At 37.0% G+C, this 20,174-nt stretch overlaps 1 protein-coding gene across 7 annotated transcripts in view; it reads left to right on the forward strand.

Annotated features, from left to right (window-relative positions):
- Rif1 (replication timing regulatory factor 1) overlaps positions 1 to 19,942 on the forward strand; it is a 53,267-nt gene extending 33,325 nt beyond the window's left edge. For 4 of the 7 annotated variants that reach the window (XM_039106254.2, NM_001427744.1, XM_039106253.2 and 1 more), the window contains 12 exons: positions 11 to 110; positions 769 to 888; positions 1,523 to 1,674; positions 2,269 to 2,352; positions 2,431 to 2,482; positions 2,970 to 6,080; positions 9,269 to 9,415; positions 9,691 to 9,768; positions 9,859 to 9,974; positions 11,700 to 11,853; positions 13,820 to 13,928; positions 14,529 to 19,942. In XM_039106254.2, the coding sequence (XP_038962182.1) occupies positions 11 to 110; positions 769 to 888; positions 1,523 to 1,674; positions 2,269 to 2,352; positions 2,431 to 2,482; positions 2,970 to 6,080; positions 9,269 to 9,415; positions 9,691 to 9,768; positions 9,859 to 9,974; positions 11,700 to 11,853; positions 13,820 to 13,928; positions 14,529 to 14,740 (4,435 nt within the window). In that variant the 3' untranslated portion in view covers positions 14,741 to 19,942. The remainder of the gene's footprint in view (positions 1 to 10; positions 111 to 768; positions 889 to 1,522; positions 1,675 to 2,268; positions 2,353 to 2,430; positions 2,483 to 2,969; positions 6,081 to 9,268; positions 9,416 to 9,690; positions 9,769 to 9,858; positions 9,975 to 11,699; positions 11,854 to 13,819; positions 13,929 to 14,528) is intronic. The other 3 variants (XM_039106256.2, XM_039106255.2, XM_039106257.2) reach the window with 3 other exon arrangements.
- Positions 19,943 to 20,174: the final 232 nt, after the last annotated feature.

Below are 20,174 nucleotides of genomic sequence, written 5' to 3' on the forward strand. Positions count from 1 at the left end.
TTTTTTAAAGACCAATATTAAGACAAGCCAAACAAAAAATCTTGCTTCTTTTGCCTGGTTTGGAAAATGTTGAGATGATGGATGAGTCCAGTGGACCATATTCAGATGCAGTAAGTTTTTTTTTAAGCTTAAATTTGATTTGATTGATATAAGTGAGCAGCAATAATCAGAACTTGAGCAGGAAAGAATTCAACCATCGTTTCCTTATTCCACATGAAAATGAGGTCTTTTCGGGAACAAGCTTTCCACTCAGAAAAAGGTGTATGCTTGTATTTCTATTCAGAAGAAAAAATACAGTGGCTTACTGTGAGGATTCTTGTCATGTCCAAAGGAATTCTCAGCAGAAAAAACAGTTCAGCTTGTTAGTGTGTTTAGCATAATTTAGTGTTCCATAATTGTATACTCTGGTATAAGAGAAAAATGTGCTAGATACATTTGTGTTCTCTGTCCTACCTCTGGTTTATTAACCTTTATTCTGGAATGTTGAAAGCTTCAATTTTTTTCTTAAATTTCAAGTCTATGTTGAGTATTTGAGTCTACTAATTTGATACAGTTTAAGTTTTGTTTTCAGTTCACAAAAGTAAAAGCTATAAAACTGACTACATAAGTAGATAAGTATCAGCTGAGTCTTTCCTTTGTTTTCAGTAGACTTGAATAGTCACACAGTTTACATCATTTGAATTGTGTTGTCATTTGACTGATTTTGATAGCAGGACCAGAAGCAGAATAGTTGGCATGTATTTAATGTGTTCATTTTTATCTCAAAAGACAGAGAATTCACAATTAAATGTCAAGATAAGTGGCATGGAAAGAAAATCAAGTGGAAAGAGAGATTCCATTTTGGCACATACAAAGGAGAAAAAAGAAAATGTGAGATTATCAGCCAAAGTATGTTTTCAGAATTATATTTTCCTAGAATTTTAAATATTAGCTATCCTAACAGTCCATAATTCTTAGTTGGAATAAAGAGCTATGAAAGTCAAAATAAGTGTTGGTATCATGGTGGAATAATAGTTAAAGAAAAGTTGGCTCTGATAGCTTGTAGATCTAGAAGCCCAGAGTGATTTCTTGTGAATAATGGCAGCCTGGTGGTCATTCTTCCTGAGGAGATGAAAGGATTTCTGAGGAACACAGTATGGTGCATGACAATAATGTAGATGCTTTGGTTAGGTCTTTATTACAGAGCTTAGTAATTTGGAGTGCTGTGCTGCTCAAACAAGCATCTCTAACTCCATAGTCTTTGCTTACTGCTTATCCTCTCAGTATTGGAGATAGGAGAAAGCAAAGGACGTTTAACTTTTTATTGTGAATATTGTATTAGTTTTATTTACATGCTTTCGAACAGAGTTGGTAGGGTGAGACAGGAGAATCTCAAGTTTAATCCAACCTGCACTGCATAAAGAGATCTTGTCTTCAAATCAGAAAGGTATTGATTTCATGAAATAATCCAGAGTATTAGTAAACATAGAAGAATGAGAAAATAATTTGCCAACTCATACATTTATTTTTTAACAATCCACAGCTGAAACTAGACTCTTCATCTCCAAAATTAAAGAATGGTAAGCTTTTGGAAGAGGAAAAGTCTACAGACTTTGTCTTCATACCTCCAGAAGGAAAAGAGACAAAGGCAAGGATTCTAACTGAGCACCAGAAAGAAGTACTCAAAACAAAACGGTTTGTGAGCTTTTTATCATCTCTTTGTAGATAATGTTCTGTATCAAATGTGCATGCATTTTAGTTTTTGTTGCCTGGTGAAGGACATTGGCTATGCTAGGCAAATGCTGTTCTACTGAGCTGCTACACCTAGCCTGAGTATACTAAATTTTAATGGAAGATGATGGACTATACATGATGGGATTTCATAGTATTTTACTCTATTTAGTAATATGCCCAGTGTTCCTAATAGTGTTACTATCTTTCAGATAGTATATTTATTTATATCCAAAATGCTGCCCCCTCCTGTCTTGCACAGTTCTTCCCCATTCTCCCACCTCCTCACCTCTGAGAGGGCAGTCCACCCCCAACCCCTGAAGCATACCCCCACCCTGATGGAACAAGTCTGCAGGATGAGGCACATCCTTTCCCACTGAGGTCATTTCTAAACTGCCTTTAGTGAGGTATATGAATATTGGAAGGGAAAGTAGTCTTAGGAAAATCTGTTAGCTTTTATATGATTCATTAAATATACTTTGATAGAATAATTACAGCTTATGATGGTGAGAATATACCAGATTTTTTTGCATTTTTATAAATTATGTTTTTTCCTAGGTGTGATATTCCTGCTTTGTATAATAATCTGGATGCGTCACAAGACACTTTATTTTCTGCTCAGTTTAGTCAAGAAGAATCAATGTAAGTATAAAACTTTTATGAATAATTTTTTAGTTATATAATTAAAAATAATCTAATTTGTCTAATTATTTATCTTAGGGAAAGCCTCACTTTAACTGAAAAACCGAAAGAAGATGCCAAGATAATTAAGGTATGAGCGGTGTTTGAACTTCAGGGTTTCTGTAATCATTCTTCAGTTATGAGATCTTGTTAATTATAAGGTTGTAAATTATAAATGCAGATCTTTATTTCATTAATTGTTAAAATGTATACCAGTCTCCTAACTCTGAACCATACACTTGCAGAATTGTACATATGTATGCATTTTAAATACATTGTAAGTAACTTTGTAATTGGAAGCATTAAGGTAGTGTCTCAGGTAGCCCAGGATGTCTTTGAACTGGTATGGAACCATAGTTCCTCTCAGTTACCTGATCTCCTGCCTTTTCCATTGGTCTAGGCCTCAGTGAGGCTTTAACTGGACATCAGTTTAAAGTATGTTAATATTTCTTTATTGGTACTTTTTTGTAACTTTACCAGAGTTTATTCTTAAGTTTCCTAAGAAAGTTTTAATTACCACAGTATTATATTTAATTTTCCTAAGTAAGTGGGTTTTTTTTCTATGTGCTTTTATATAGGAAGAGCAAATGGAGAGTGCCATTTTCATTCCTCAAGATGCCCCAGAAAACTGTACAATAGATCAACATCCTGAGAAAGCTTCTTTACCAAATTACGGTGGCTCTGTTGCTGAAACCAATCCAGAAACTCTGAGCACTGGTTTTGATGCTAGAAAAGAAATGTTAATTTCATCAAAGATGTCAGCTGAATGTTCATCTAGTTCAGAAACTACAGTGGTTAGCAGTAGTTCAGTTTCTAATGCCACTTTTTCTGGAACTCCACAGCCTACAAGTCGGAGACAAACCTTTATTACTTTGGAGAAATTTGATGGTTCAGAAACTAGACCTTTCAGTCCATCCCCCTTGAGTAACTTGTCTTCCACTGTTACAGTGAGAAACAACCAAGATAACACAACTAAAACTGATATGCCACAAAAAGCAAGGAAAAGAGAAGTGACTCACTCAAAATCTGATTCAGAAAAATTAGCGAATGGAGGTAAGAAGTCAAGCAGGAGGTGGAGTAAAGCTGAGCAGTCAGTTAATAAAAAGTTTAAGCCTTCACCGACATCTGAACAGGAAGAACAGTCATTTGAAAACAACCCTCCTGATTTGCTCAGTTCAGCAGAATGTGTGTCAGAAAATCATGATCATCCTTCTGAAGCTACTCTAGAGCATGAAGATCGAGATCCTAGAGCATCAGTGGAAAATGCTTCATTGGAAGACTTAGCAGAAGGAAAAAATGTAGGCATTAATAAGGACCCTAAAGAAAGTGCATCCCCAGTTGTAGCAGCAACAGAACAAACAGTAAATGAAGGGAGTCAAGCTGCCGCAGCAGCTCCCAATCCAAAAGCACTCAGACGGTCCTCAAGGCGGCGTTCAGAAGCAGTAGAGTCTTCTGGTGACAGCCAGGAGAAGGAAAGTGGTCAACAAAAAAGGGAAAGACGAAAAGAAGAAGAAAGGACAATTTCAAAGAGTCCATGTCATATCAAAGATGATAAGTTGCCCAAGCAAAAACTAACGGCTGAGCCACCTATACAGGAAAATTTAACTGAAAAAGAAAATAGTTTACAGGAGAGAACTTTAGGGGAACCCAGCGCTAATGCTGAAATTGACCAAAATAGAAGAAAACCTGACCTTGAGACCGTTAGCTCTGAGGGAGGTGGTGGCACTTTGGACAATGTAGATAAGTCATCTGAGAAGCCTTTAAGAGGTCGGACACGTTATCAAACAAGAAGAGCTTCTCAGGGTTTGATTTCCGGTGTTGAAAACTCAGAATCTGATAGTTCTGAGGCAAAGGAAGAAGTTTCTAGAAAGAAACGATCAGGAAAATGGAAAAATAAAAGTAGTGACAGTGTTGATATTGAAGAACAAGAAGAAAAAATGGTTGAAGATGAAGTTATGAAAACTGCAAGTCAGACACATGATGGTCAGGCAGTTCCTGATGATATAAATGCAGTAGCTCAGATTTGTGAAAAAAATATAAATAATAGGGTAATCCTTCAGGATTCTTCTGGGTCTACAGATTCACTGCAAGTTTCACTAACAGGCGAGGACAAAAGTAAGACTAGCAAATGTTTAGACAGTTCACTTGTAAGTCTACCTGTGCCAGAATCAAACCTCAGGACTAGAAATGCCAGTAAAAGATTATATAAACGAGATACTGATAGTAATGTGGGGGCATCAGACATGTCTATGTCTCCTGAAAAATGCACCCAAGTAGTTGAATGCCAGCACAAGAGAAGTAGGAGAGTCAGGAGGTCTAAAAGTTGTGACTGCTGTGGAGAAAAATCACAGTCCCAGGAAAAGTCATTTACTGGGTTAAAGAACACAGAAAGTTCTGCCATGAAGAGCTTGGAGACAAAAAAGACAGATCTACAAATGCCTGAGACTGCACCTGAAACTCAGGAAGCCAATGAGCATGTTGAAACAAAGTCAGTAGGCAAACAGCCTGTTGTGAATTTTCATTTGGGTCTTGAAGAGATTTCAGCTACTGGTGATCTAATTAAATCTGAACCTAAATTGGAAGAAGATAGTAAAAATTCCCCTCCTTCTGAACCAGTAAATATGAAAGAGAAAACTTATGGTACAGATGCTAGTGAAGCAGTATCTGAAATCCAAGAGCCATGTGGTGAGGAATACAATGCTCCTGAGGACCCATGCTTAAGTGACTGCAAGGACATTTCACAGAAGTACCCTTTAGATAACAAAGCAGAAAGTCCAGAAGCTATTCTGCAAAAAGAGTTGGACATCAGCAATGTAGGAAAGGCATGCAAAGTAATGGATGGGTCCAGTCCAGAGGGAGTTGAAAGTATAGAATCCAGTGTGAGAAAGGACACATTTGGAGCTGCTGTCTCTGAAAAGAGTACCCAAATGGATGTTTCTGTAGATGTGGCAACAGAGGAAGATAATAAAAAGGATGAGTGTGAAGCAGTCACAACTGAAGTGAATGCTGAAGGAGTAGCCACTGAGGACTTTAATTCAAGTATGGGTCTTTCTGATACTACCACACCTGTAAGTAAGGATGTTCAGGCTGAGCATCCAGCAAGTGGGGAACTAGAGGCGGGTAGCAATGAATCTGATTCAGGCTCATGTGAGGAAATGAACAAAGAAATGGAAAGTTACAAAGCACAAATGAACACTGAAATTGACAATGCCAGGGTAAAGGATATGGACATGATTGCCAGCACCTCTAAATCTGAAGAAGCACTGATTGGGAGACTTGATGTCAACACTGAGGGCTTTGTTAGCGACATTGAAATGAGTTCTGGAGAAGGAACTGGTAAATGCAAAACTGAAACAAACATTGAACTTAATAAATTAGATGAAATAAAATTAGGTGGTAATCAAACTACAGTGGGAAATGAAACTCTGCAGGAAGTTTGCTTTACTTCAGAGAAAGTGGAGGAATTACCACAGCCTCTGATACCCGAAGTGACTTCTGAACTTGGAGCAGAAAGCAATAATGTATCCCCTGTCAAGTTAGAGCTGGATCCTTCCTTTGGATCAGCAAGTGAAAGTCCTAGTGGTGTGCAGGCACGCTGTGTCTGGTCGCCTTTGGCTTCTCCATCCACAAGCATTTTAAAGAGAGCACTAAAAAGATCCCAAGAAGATGAGATCTCACCAATTAACAAGGTAGGAGGAATGGCACTGTAATGCATCTGATGTTTGCTTGAAACATGTGGTCTCTATGTGAAACATAGTAAAGGACAGGGTATTAGGATCCTGGCCACTCACCATGGAAAGGACCGGAGGGTTTCAGGTAGTCTTGCACCTCACACTCAAGAACTTGATGCAAATGTGCACATGGGACATAATGGGTAGCTCTCCTTTAGGATTTTCCTTTTCTATAATTTGTGGAACCAGATTTAAGAAGGCAGGCAACACTGATTGTTGTTGGTCAGAAGGCTTAGTTAGCACTTAATACATGTTTGGACTTAGTAATATAAAAAAGTTCTAAGGCAATTAAAATAATTTATAACTACCTCATTTTTTTCTTTCTCGTAATCGTAATCCCCCTTTTTCTGTTGTGGAGATTAAATCCAGAGGCCCAGACTTTCATTTTTTGAGATAGGTTAACTTAAGTGCATGCCACCAAATCGCTTCTCCCCTATCATATTTAGTTTCTGTTTCTTTTTTTTTTTTGGTTCTTTTTTTCGGAGCTGGGGACTGAACCCAGGGCCTTGCGCTTCGTAGGCAAGCGCTCTACCACTGAGCTAAATCCCCAACCCCTAGTTTCTGTTTCTTTTTGAGGTTGGGGGAATTCAGTGTACAATGTTGAGTATGTTTGCTCTATGGTACATACTTTGTCACTGAGAGATTCCCAGGTCTTAATGTCTATTTCTCTAGCACTGATCTATATACACATTTGAAGAGTTTGAGGAAAAAATGGATCATCTAGATAATTTACTTTAGCTTTTGTGCCTTTTGCTTACATAGGTTGCTGAATGAATAAGAAGACTGTAGCCTCTGCTTGACATAAAACATGCCCTCAGCTTAGCAAAACATGTCCTCAAAAGATGTCATATTGATCTTTTCAACTTAATCTTGAAATTAGTATCTGATACTATAGATCATATATGTAGAATATATTTGAACATATTTGTATGTTGTGATCAACAAGCATGTATGTTTTTTAATCTTTCTTGGGTGTGGGAACTTCTGTTTTCCATGCTGACCTTGAACTGTCATTTATGCCCCAGCTAGGGTTATAGTCTATTTCATAACCATTGGCTAACAAGTATAAGATCTATTTTTACTATTTTTAGTTACATGTATATGCATGAGTGTATTAGGATATGTGCACAGGAGTGCAGGTATCAAGTTATGGGCAGTTGTAAACTGCTTAATGTGGGTGCTAGGACTTTTGAAGTGTAGTATGTGCTTTTTTTTTTTCTTTTCCTTTTTTTTTGGTTTTTTGAGACAAGGTTTCTTTGTGTCCTGGCTGCTATGGATCTGTTCTGTAGATGGGGCTGACCTGCAACTCATTGCCTGCCTCTACCCTACCTTCACTTCCAGGCGTGCTGGGATTAAATGCTTGCACATAACTGCCCAGCTGCGGTGTGAACTCCTAACTGCTGGACTCTTCTCTCCACTTTTAGTTTTACAATCTGGAAATTCACATTCTGAGACTTCAGAGATGAAATCCTTTAGGAAAATAAACGGCTCTTGATTTTGTTTGTTAGCTTTTATTTTCATGACAAAGGGCTTCACTGTGCAACTCTGGCTCTCCTAGAGTTAACAACTTGGTAGCTATATGCTTTTTTTGTTTGTTTTAAAGTAAGCAGGTTTATTGTGAACTGCAAAGGGTAGTAAGGCAGTTACAAGATGACAGAATTCTGAATTCATCAGAAGGCTTATACAGCTTAACTAGCTATTACTACTGTACTACTGTTTGGTAGGAAATTAGATTTAGTGTGTTCCCACCCTCCTTTTAAAAGATAGGGCCTTGCTATGTAGTCCTGGCTATCCTGGAACCTGCAGAGACCCTCCTGCCTCTACCTCTTACTAATGCTGGAATTAGTTTTTTTTAAACTACTGGAGGCAGATTTAATGTCTATTCTAAATAAAATAGGATAACATTTCTGAAGCAGCTACTTACAGGTTACCCATTCTTAAGAATCAGTCCTAGTAGATATATGAGATCTCTATAGCTAATAGCTCAATGTGAACATATTGTAGACCTTTAGAAGAAGCCAAATTAGCCACAGTGAGGTTAAGCCACAGTATTTTTATTCTTGCCTTCAAAGAGTTCAGGGCAGGGACTCTGGAGATAGCTTGGGTGGTGTGGTGTGTTTGCAAGGTATGCATGAGGACTTGAGGTCCAATTTCTAGAAGTAAAAATCCCGGGCTGGGTGGCATGTGCTACTTACTAATCTCTGTCTTGGGGAGACAGATAACCATATTCCTGGGGTCTGCTGCTTAGTAAGCCTAGGCCAGTGAGAAGCATCATCACACAAAATAAGTTGTACAACACCTGAGCAATCACTCTGTCACCTCAAAGTTGTCCTCTGACTTCTACATGCATATATTCACAAGTTTACAACGATGATTAAGAAGATATACCAGAAACTAGTTGCTAGTATCTATTAATCTGTAAATATAGTTTATTGGTCAACTAAAATCAAATTATTTAGGATTTTTAAGAGATTTCGTTTTTATTGGTGTGTATGTTTGTGTATGCAAAAGCTCCTGGTGAGGTCAGAAGAATGTGTATCAGATCCCTTGGAGCTGAAGTTACAGACTTCTGTAGAACTGGCTTGGTAATGTTGGTGCTAGGATTTGAACTCTGGCTGATATGATTATGCAGTTGGTGCTTTTAATACCTAAGTTGTGTCTCTTGAGCTCTTGTTTTGTTCTTTGAGGCTGAGGTTTCACTATGTAGTTCCAGACTGACCTCAACTTGGTGTGGTCTTCTGCCTCAGTCTCCTGATTGCTGGGATCACTGTGGATTACTGCCACTCCTGTGCTTTGTTTTGTAGACAGAATCTCACTATGTATCCCTGACTGATCTGGAAATCTATACTGTTTAGACCAGGCTGACCTCAAACTCATAGACATCTACCTGCCTTTGCCTCTTGGGTACTGTGATTGAATGTGTGCACAGTCACACCCTGCATATTTATTTGTACATTGTTGATTTAAAGAGTCTGGTGACTATAGAAGTGGTGTAGTATGTAATTTGAATGGATTGCAATATTAGGCAGTATCTGAAAGATGGAACAGGTGTGCAGGAGGGTTCTAGTAAAATAAGTTTGGAAATACTTGGTTTTGCACAAACTCAAGGTGTTGTCTTCTTAATGAAAACTATCCCGTACTTTCAGGTTAGACGTGTCTCATTTGCAGATCCAATATACCAAGCAGGATTGGCAGATGACATTGATAGGCGCTGCTCTGTTGTTAGGTCTCATTCTTCAAATAGCTCTCCTGTAATAAAAAGTGTTAAAACTTCACCTACTTCACACTCTAAGGTAAGCTATAGTCTTCAAAATATGCATATGTCTTTATATATAAACTTGTATTTGAAGATAAGAAACAGTCTGCTTTGGATAGATTGCTTTTTATGGAGAAGGTTGAGGCCAGTCAGTCAGCTATATCTCACAGGTAAATTAATAGTTTATCCTATTCTATTTTTATTTCCTAAATTTTTACAAAGGTAATTTTAGTTGTACAATTTAACTTGTAACATTATAGTTGTCTGGGGTTCTGAGTGCCTTTTTTTTTTTTTTTCTCCACTTCTATCCAGCATAATACCACTTCAGCCAAAGGATTTCTGTCCCCAGGATCACAGAGCTCTAAATTTAAGAGCTCAAAGAAGTGTTTAGTAAGAAGTGCTTTAGTTTTTATGTAATTTTATACTTTATACTTTCAGTCCTGTAACCTCTACTTAATGGCCTTTGACATTTATTTTAAGATTACAGAAATGGCCCAAGAATCCATGCTATCCCCAACAGAAAGTGTTTACCCAGCTTTGGTGAACTGTGCAGCATCAGTTGACATCATTTTACCTCAGATTACATCAAACATGTGGTAAGTGGTTATTTAAACTTATGGTTCATATTCTGAGGAGTAGGCATTTGGACGTTTATATTTGTTTTTCATCTTCATTTTGAGTCATAGTTTTGCTAAAATTTCCCAGTTTGAGAAGGGGAGTATGTTCTGCTAATAAGAAAGCTGAGGTAGGATTACCAGTTCATGGCACGCCTGAGATGTAGTTTGGTGGAGTAGTCTGGCACTAGGGTTGAAGCTCAGTTGCAGACTGCTTGTTTGATGAGTGTGTAAAATTAATCCTCAGTACTGCAGAAGCCAGAAGTGCTTTTGCAGGTGTGCTGAGGCCAGCTCAAGGGCATCCTCTGACACATGGTGAGTTTAAGGCCCTTGTTCCACTGGATTGTTGATTTAATTTCTAAGACTTGGGCTGGAGAGATGGCTCAGCGATTAAGAGCACTGACTGCAACCACATGGTGGCTCACAGCCATCTGTAATGAGATCTAGTGCCCTCTTCTGGTGTGTCTGAAGACAGCTACAGTATACTTATATACATAAAATAAATAAGTACAAAAACATTTAAAATTTTTCTAAGACTTACAATGTGAAGGGACATAAAAATAAAAGACCTTACTGAGGTTCACCTGTATGAACCCATGTTCATATATAACATACAGAGCATGTGTCCCAAAGAGTTCTTGATTTTTGGATCCTTTCTCTCCTCCCTTCATACAAACTAGGATTATAGGATTGAATTGGCTGGGCATGGCTCTGGAGGAATATCTTAATGGTCAAACTTTTCAGTTTGGTATTAATTGGTATTTATTCCTCTCACACATTTTTGTATGAATGTAAAGAAGTAAAACGTGTATCCTGGTATGAATAAAGGCTTCGTGTTTGCATATTTTTGTATATGTATCTTGTTTCATCCTATTTTAGACCCTTTTAGCAATAGAAGTATCATTGTATACTTATGAAGCTTAGTCCACAAAATTTGTAGAGCTAAGTAGGTAGTTTCATATAGGTAGGCCTCATTGAGGGTCTTTCATGCTTCATTTAATCTTGTTTCAATCTTGTTAGAAATGTAATTAGCATATTTTAAATTTATATATACATGTTTTGCCTGCATATATGTATACACACACACACAGACACACACCTACACCATGTGAGACTGGTACCTGTGGAGGCCAGAAGAAGGTGTCAACATTCCTTAGAACTGGAGTTGAAATGTGTCCCTGGAAGTGCAGTAAGTGCTCTTAACCACTGAGCTATCTCCATCTCCAGACAATCAAATCTTAAGAAAATTGTTAAGTGTTGTTTGGGGAATTTAGATAATTTCTTTAATTACTAGACTGATAATCAGAACATAATTCCTCAGTAAGAAACTCCTTATATTCTCCTCCAGAGAACTGTGTGAGACATACATACAGAATATAGAAGGAAGTCACATTAAAAAGGGTCTAGAATAGGATAAGTTAAAATAACAAAACTGCATACATCTGATGAAGGACCTGATCATAGACAGAAAGCTGGAGTGAAGGCATGTTGCGTTCCTCCTGTGTTACACTGTGCTTACCTTGTAAACACCGCAGAACACATCATTGGTGCTGCTGTTAAAGAAGCTAGAGGAGAATTAAGTTCACTAGGTGTTTGCTTATTGCACTGTATGGGTTAGGTGGAGTATGTGTAAACTGAGTTTGAGTGGAGAAGTGCTCACAGATATTGTATCAGTAAAAGCTTAATTATGCTTTTCCTTTTCAAAAGGGCAAGAGGTCTTGGACAACTTATCAGAGCCAAGAATATAAAAACGATTGGTGATTTGAGTACACTTACAGCATCTGAAATAAAAACTCTTCCTATTCGCTCTCCAAAGGTGTTTAATGTAAAAAAGGCCCTCAGAGTATACCATGAACAACAGGTAAACACTTGTCTTTTGCCTGCATGTATGTCTGTTTACCATGTGTGTACTCTGTTCTCGAAACTACTTGATTTTTTATTATTTTTGATACTTAAAAATAAAGCATTTTGCTGGCAGGTTAATTATAAAAGCAAGCAAAACCCAGAAACTACTAATGTGCAATGTCACAGGTAGAATTTCTGAAATTAACAGTATTTTTTTGTGTGTTGGGTTGCCTGTATGTACTGCATGCATGCAGAACCCTGTGGAAACCCAGAGTGAAAGATCCTTTGGAACTGGATGTTAAAGCAGGTTCTGTACACAGGCACGCATTCGTCCCCATGTGACTTGGAAACCCAGAGTGAAAGATCCTTTGGAACTGGATGTTAAAGCAGGTTCTGTACACAGGCACGCATTCGTCCCCATGTGACTAAGTCAGTAAAAATGCTGTTATCACTAACAGTAATACCTTTATCAAAGGAGGTTTGTTATACAGACCCATTGTTTTCGGGTTTTTGTTTTTACTTTGTGAGACAGGGTCTTGTATTCTTGGCAGTCCATGAACTCCAACACAGAGATCCTTCTGCCTTCGCCATCTTAGGGTTCATATAAAAGTGTGTGCTGCCATGGCTGGCTTCCCATTTTGTTTACTACTAATGGGCTCTAGCAGTAGCTACGAAGGCTTTATATGTGTTTAAATGTATATGTTGAATGTATCATGTTTATGTGTATGTAGATTTCTGAAAAGCTCTAATAAGATTTAATATAAAATTTTATATATGAATCAAATGAAATTGATCCATGCAGTCTATTGTTAATAACTAAGTATATTAAATATATATCATTCCTATGATTAATTTAATATTGGAATTAAGTAAATTCTCCAAAATGAAGAAAATCTGTGCTCATTATCCGTTACTCTTCATTTCCATTCCCCATCCCTTAGCATTTTTTCTATAGACTTACTTATTCTGGACATTGTTTAATATTGGAATTAATACTAAGTCTGGTTGGTGGTTATACATTTATTATTAATCTGACTTTCTTTATAGCTGAAAAGTATTCCGTAGATCTACCACATTTTCTTTATCCACCCCTCAACTGATGGGCTTATGGGTTGCTTTTCTCCTTTGGTTTTCATAAGAAACCCTCTTAAGTTTTTATGTGGCCATATTTGTATTTCATTTGTGCCATTGTATGGGACTGTTGAGTCATGAAAACTTTGAACTATTTCTTTGAGCAGTAGTCCATGAAACCTGGGATACTCATACTTTCGTTATGCTTTTTTTTTTTTTTTAAAGATTTATTTTATTCATATAAGTACACTGTAGCTGTCTTCAGACACACCAGAAGAGGGCGTTGGATCCCATTACAGATGGTTGTGAGCCACCATGTGGTTGCTGGGAATTGAACTCAGGACCTCAGGAAGAGTAGTCAGTGTTCTTAACCGCTGAGCCATCTCTCCAGCCCTTTCGTTATGCTTTTGGCCTGTGCTTAGGACATTATGCAGTGAGTGAGCAGTGCTCTAACAGTGAGGTATCCATAGCTTTGATAATGAAAGTCACTGATTTCTACTGAAGAGTTATCTTTTCCACGTTTGTGGACTTGGGAAATTTTACTAGCCATTGATACTGTGTTTTCTAAGAAATTATACTATATAAAGTAATAAATTTCTATCTCTCCTTGAGGAACCATTTTGGGCAAAGTCATACTGTGTAACCCTGAGTGGCCTGGAGCTCATTATAGAGACTGGGGCTGTCCTTAAACTCAAAAAAAAAAAAAAAGAAAAAGAAAAAAGAAAGGTAGATCCAACTGTTTCCAGAGTGCTGGGATCAGAATTCTCCACCACACTGCTGCCGCACTAGATATGTGCAGTTTTAGGAAATCTTTTTAACAGCGTTAACTGAGTTGACTTTGGGGCATTTCATGTCATTCCTGTTAAAAATATGTTTTATTATTTCTGTTACTGTTTAAATGTATAATCAAGATGAAATCTCGTGGACTTGAAGAAATTCCAATTTTTGATATTTCTGAAAAGGCAGTAAATGGGGTAGAGAGCAAGACCCTGTCCACGGATGAAGAAAGGTTTGCCTCAGGTATGCTAGCCAAGCACGTTAGTTTCATATGGAACAAACTGTCTTGGAAAACATAACTTTGTTAATGCTTTTACATGTTTTAAACAAAGGTTATTTTTAGTATATATTTGTATATATTTGTATGTATTTGTGTGCTTTTGTTCTCCTGGGACTAATATTAGAACAGTTGTGATTTGCCATGTGACTGCTTGGAAATGAATCCTGGTCCTTTGGAAGGACAGGCTTTTAAGTACGGAGCCATTTCTCCAGGCCAGTGCTTTAGTTTTAATTTGACCACAACTATTAATTCACCATATCCCTGCCCCCTTCCCACCTGCCAAGTACATGAGGGGAAAACCTTTTTAATTTTAAGTGTGTCTAACTGGTTTTCTCTAATCATGTCAGTATCTAGTCCTTCAAGGCATAGATAAGGATATTGACAGTTTGTTCGGTTATTTTATGCAGAGTAACAAGCTGTGATACATTTTTCTGGCATTGTGTTTTCTTGAGCAAGTGTCCCATATCTTATTTCCTCTCATAATCAGCCTGATTGGGGATCAAGGTCAGTTTTTAAACTGGTATGGATCTAATACATGTTGTGTGTGTTTTTTCCTCTTCTAGATTTGATTGATCCTGTGACCTTAGATACCCCACTGTCTAAAAATCTTGTGGCACAGATTAGTGCTCTTGCTCTTCAGCTGGACTCAGAAGACCTCTACAGCTACTCTGGAAGCCAGCTGTTTGAAATGCATGAAAAACTTGGTACCATGGCAAACTCTATAATAAGAAATCTACAGTCACGTTGGAGATCGACAGCCCATGAAAATTCTTAGTATTTTAAGAGAAATGTAAAGTTTTTTCACCATCAGATTTTATTTTTTGTTTTTTTAGAAATATCCATACCATTTAAAGAAGAAACTTTGTAAAGTTGGTAAAATAACCAAGTCCTGAAAGGCAATGAATTACTAGGTCAGTTTTATAAGTTAATTAGATCTTCCCTACTGTATTTTCTTGGCCAGTACACAATAGTTTTTTAAGAAATTTAAATGTTACTGAAACTTGAAAGCAAAAGAAATATACATACTTTTTTTTCATGCTTCAACTCATGCATATTTTGGTATAGTTCATGCAAAAGATTTTAATTAAAATAGAAGAAAAGTTTTATTTACACTTTATTGAATTGATAGAGATGTTTATACTCTTTCAAAATATTTATATTTGTTGTGCCTGGTGGAACACCTATACTGAGATACAGAAGAATGAGAGCATTTCCTGAAGATTACAGCTGTAGAGACTCTGGAACACCAAGTTTCAACTTGTTGGACGTTAAAATAATAATGGCTGAATTCACTAAGATTCTGTTCATTTGGCATTGACAAATACGTGTACAGCAGCCTTTGTGAAAATGTTCTCTTAGAAAGTATAGTGTTCACTCTTAAATGCATGACTTTGTACATTATGTATAGAAGACAATGTTTTTTAATTTATAAAGTTCAGCCTTCATGAATTGCATGAGTTTTTCTGCAGCTTTTTGTGAATACTATTGTTTTGTGTAATAGAAACATTTGTATATATTTAATATCAAAATAACCGTATGGATAGTAAAAGTACTTCATTGGACCTACTGTGGATATTCGTAGGTGTCTTTATCTACAAATAAAGCAACAGATAGTTTTGTATTTAGTTAAAACAGGAGTTTATTTTCTAAAATGTCCAGAATAATTAAAATTATTAGAACCAGAAAATGTTACATGCCACTACCTTTTTTCTTATGGTTTGGAAAAGGATCCCAGCCACTGGAAAATGTGCCTCCCTCATATGTTTCTTCTTAATGGAGAGTTATCCTGGATATTTTTATTGCAGGTTGTACTATAGACCGTCTGTACAGACACCTGGTGTTTCACATAGATTGAAGACTAAACTTGGAAGACATTTGAAACTGCCATTTTTGTATGTATGTTTTTGTCAAGTTAAAAAGATTAGGATATATAATTAAACCATTTGTAAATTTTACCAAGTACTTAGTGCCTGCCTTCACACATTTGTTTCATAGGTTCTATTTATTTGTTTTGTTTTGTTTTGTTGTTGTTTTTGAGATACAGTTTCTGTAGCCCAGGCTAGCTCTGAACTTTTATGATCCTCCTGCCTCTGCTGTCTGTTCTGGTATTGCCTGTGTTTGCCACCATGCCCAGCTGTGTTTTGTGTTTCCCCCAGGATATACTTTGCTTGTTTTCTGAGTAAAATCAGTGAGTGATCTTAGTTTCAAACTTAACCTCTACTTAGAAAGACACTGTGATTTAAAGCCATTGCCTTTTGTAGTTTAAGGTCTCCTTTTTTCCAGCAGAGAAACCACCCTGCTGCCCCACCTAAATAACGTTGGTGGCACTTTTCTAATTGTAAATCATTATAGATATTTTTGGGACTTAGTATATTTACCTACAAAGAGGGTCATAAAAATTGTGGGATTGTTGCACAAGGACTTAGGAGTCAATAATGAAAGAGAAAAAGACTGGTGTTTAAAAACCTTGATAATGGTGGTTTGCATGAACACTCAGTGAGTAGGAATGATTAGCCAGGAATATGGGGACGTATGGAACAGCTCATTGTACAAACTGTATTCTTTAACTCTAGTTTCTCGCTTGGAGGTACAACTAAGTTCTTAGGGGGCTCAAAGTATAGCAGGAGGTGTGGCAAATGGTTTTCATAAAATTCCTGAATTTAATAAACACATGTCTGAGTTAAGCATAGTTCAGTGAGATATGGTATTTTACTGTAATAAGTCAGTTTATTGAATCTTCATTGTTATATATAAGGTTGAGTCACCTTATTTTTGATATTCCTGGCTTAGCTTTTTTTCCCTATTCCTAAAATAGCATTAATATTTCTGAGTGGACCCTAAAGAGTTGTTTTACTGTTCCATGGAACCCCTTTCTTCAGATCTAGAGCAGACTAGATGGCACAGTGAAAATGGTGCTTTCCCCTAATCCTGATTATGGCTTTGAGTTCCATTCTTGATCCACGTGGTAGAAAGATAGTGGTCCCATGACCTCTGTATGTACTTGGTGCACACACGTGTACATGTATACACATGGAAATACGATGTAATTTAAATTTTTAAAAAAGACTTGTTTTCTGTGCGTGAGTACTTTGTTTGCTTGTATAGATGTGTACCATGTGCATGCCTTGGTGCCTGTGACAGTCAGCAGAAGTCACCTAATCCCTAGGAGCCAGAGTTGCAGACAACTGTGAGGTACCTTGCGGGTTATGGAAATGAAACCAGGTCTTCTGAAAGAACAGCAAGTGCTGTTAATTGCTGAGCCATCTTTATCTTTTTTTTTTTTTAAAGGCGGTATAAAGTGTATTTTTCATGTCTCTGAATATAGTTGATTTTTATTCAAACTGAGTTCATTACTGAAGATGCCATTCTGTTTTAGCAAGTTAAACAACTGAGTACTGAAGGGTCTTAGGTTGCATTTCAAGTAGTGGTAATGAGTCTAATTAATAGGGCTGATGCAGTTTCTAAGTAGAATTTAAGTCTAAAGATTAAAAGCACATTGTTGAATGACATCGTTCTTGGACTCTTAGTACAACTTAAAGGTAGCCAGGAACTCACATATTTAAGAGTCATTAGAATGCCAATAATTTAAATTTTTAATTGGATGCTGAACACAGTGCTTACGCCTGTAATTTCAACACTTGGGAGGCTGAGGTCTCTTTGTGCTGAGGTCAACTTGGTCTACAGAAAAGAACCTCTTTAAAAACCCAGTAATTTGGGGGAAATAGAGTATTAAAAATACATTAAGTTAACGTTCTGCAAAAAGTAGCTGGAGAGTTTTGTTTGGTTTAAGATACAGATATGAAAATTATAAAGTATTGGTTCTGAAGTTGATGGAAATACTTAATACTGTTACTGGCTATGCTTCCAGACATGACTGATTAAGGCTCAGATTTCATTTTATTATTTGTATTTGATTTTAGAGGCAGTTTGTCAGATCCACAAGCTGTAGAACAATTGTGGGCATTATTGGCTCGGGCAGAAACGTATGCTTATTTCCAAAACTCTCAGGCTGGCCTCTTGCTTTAGCCTCCCAAATAAATGTTTCTTTAACATTTAATAGGCATCCTAATTTTGTGGTGTCTGACAACTTAGTTAACTTATGTCTGTGTTGTGCCTGGCTTTATATATTGCTCTTTGGTAGTATCCATGAAAGTCCCATGCCCTTCAAGTTTTAGTTTTGTAGTTCCTTTTAAAAGTGTTCTTACCAGCTATGTGACTTCACTGAGTTCTTAGAATAGATGGTAAATGTTACAATTTTGTCACAGCATTTCTTCTTATATAGAATAAACCGTTTTTCAATTAAAACACATGACATTATCTAAGATGTAAAAAAGAACAACCTTTATCATGTAACGTCTATGCTTCTGTTATTGAAGAAGGAAAGTTATCTTTCCGGTTTGTAATTGGGTATAGAACTAACTTTTTAACATTAACACATGCTCGTTAGTACACAGGGAAGTGATAGAGGGGGCAGGGGCAGGAAAGCTTAATTTGGTTTTGAGGCAGTCTTACTTTAGCCTCAGCTGGCATCAAACCTAGGGCAATCCTCCAGCTTCAACCAAAAATAAGTTTGAAACAAGGTTTTTTGTTGTAGGCCTGGCTTCCCCTATAGATTAGGCTGGCTGGCCTTTTGGAGAGATCAGGTTGCCTCCAACTTCCCTGTGTAGGCATTAAAAGTGTGCACTACCCCACCACGACTCTCACTTAGCCAAAAATTTGATGATAAAGCCATTTGGTGGAAGGACAAACAATCCTATAGTTTGAAAATAGTGGTTGTTTGGAATGTTTTTCTATCATGCATAACACAGTACCTTTTCCCAATTAATATGATTGACTGTTTTAAAAGATATAGTTGGGGTGTGTTAAGCAGCTTGTCTAATTTTAGCCTTGGGTAGAGACAGGAGCAAGAGATCAAAGTGAGAAAACTATTTTATACATAGTTTAATAAATGTCTAAAGTATTTTAGTTTTTATATAAGAATTTTCTAAGAAACCCTTACCTCCTGCATTTCTGTGTATGTGTATGTGCTTTGCCTGTGTTTATGTGTATGCATCATGTATATGATGTGTCCACAGAGGTCAGAAAAGAGGGCACATCTGGAACAGATGGTTGTGGTGCCAGGAATTGAACTTGGGTCCTTGAGAAGAGCAGCCAGTGCTCTTAGTTACTAAGTCCTCCTTCCAGCCCCACTTTCTCTTTTAAACAATTGGGAAGACTTTTTTATAGGTATTTTGAAGCAGATGAAGAAAATAGTTCTTTCTATATTCGAGTATCCAAAAGTAGTAGTGTGGCAGTCAGGCTGTGTTTGGCTGCTTTGGATAACAGTTAAGTAATCTGAAATTAGCTTACAGTCCTCAAGTATTTATTTGCCTCTTAATTTATAAGAGTTTGTCGGTCCTCGTTAACCGGATGATTTTGTTCATGTTTGGTATGTGGTCAGTTTAGTTCCTGCCAGACTGGTCTGAGCTCCTTTTCAATTATCCTGAAAGTTTGCCTTCATAAGCTCATCCTGGCTGTGAGTGCTTCCCTGGTGTTCTAATGCACATGTAGTGTGAAACAACTACTTACTTTTGGTGAGGCAGTTGCTTTCAGTCCATTTTAAACACTGTTCTACTAATAGCCTTAACATAATTTGGACTAGTCATTTGTTAATATTTTGCTGCCCTTGGGGAAAGTTTATACTCAAAAGTATATTTGATATTTTCTAACTTTAAATTAAAATTTAACAGAAATATCTGTTAATTCTATTAACAACACTAGTAGCAGAGAAATAAGGGCACCATTGTAAGGGGCTGTGTTATTAGCAGCCTTGGGAACAGGCAGTCCCACTCTTAGTGTGTCAGGCTCATGATTGTTGAGAATCTTTGCTTCGTAGTAAAATTTCTCATGAGTAGTTGGGAGTTGGCTGTAATAATTTGCCATTTGAGACTGATTATTTTTAAATGTACTTTTATTTAAAATAAAAGTATAAAACTAATTTCTGGTGCTTGTTTTTGTTTCTTGATTTTGACATCTGGTTTGTATTATTGAGACCTGAAGGAAGTAAGAATAACAAGATTCAGTACCAATATTTACAAGCATATTATGGCATGGCAACAAAAAAAAACCACCCCCTCACCCTCCCATTTTCCTGGGTTGCTCTGTAAAGTTCCTGGTTTGTTCTGTTCTGTTTCATAGGTTTCTAAATTCATAGTTATTAAATAATATGT

Source organism: Rattus norvegicus, chromosome 3, assembly GCF_036323735.1.
Source record: "Rattus norvegicus strain BN/NHsdMcwi chromosome 3, GRCr8, whole genome shotgun sequence".
Classification (NCBI taxonomy): domain Eukaryota; kingdom Metazoa; phylum Chordata; class Mammalia; order Rodentia; family Muridae; genus Rattus; species Rattus norvegicus.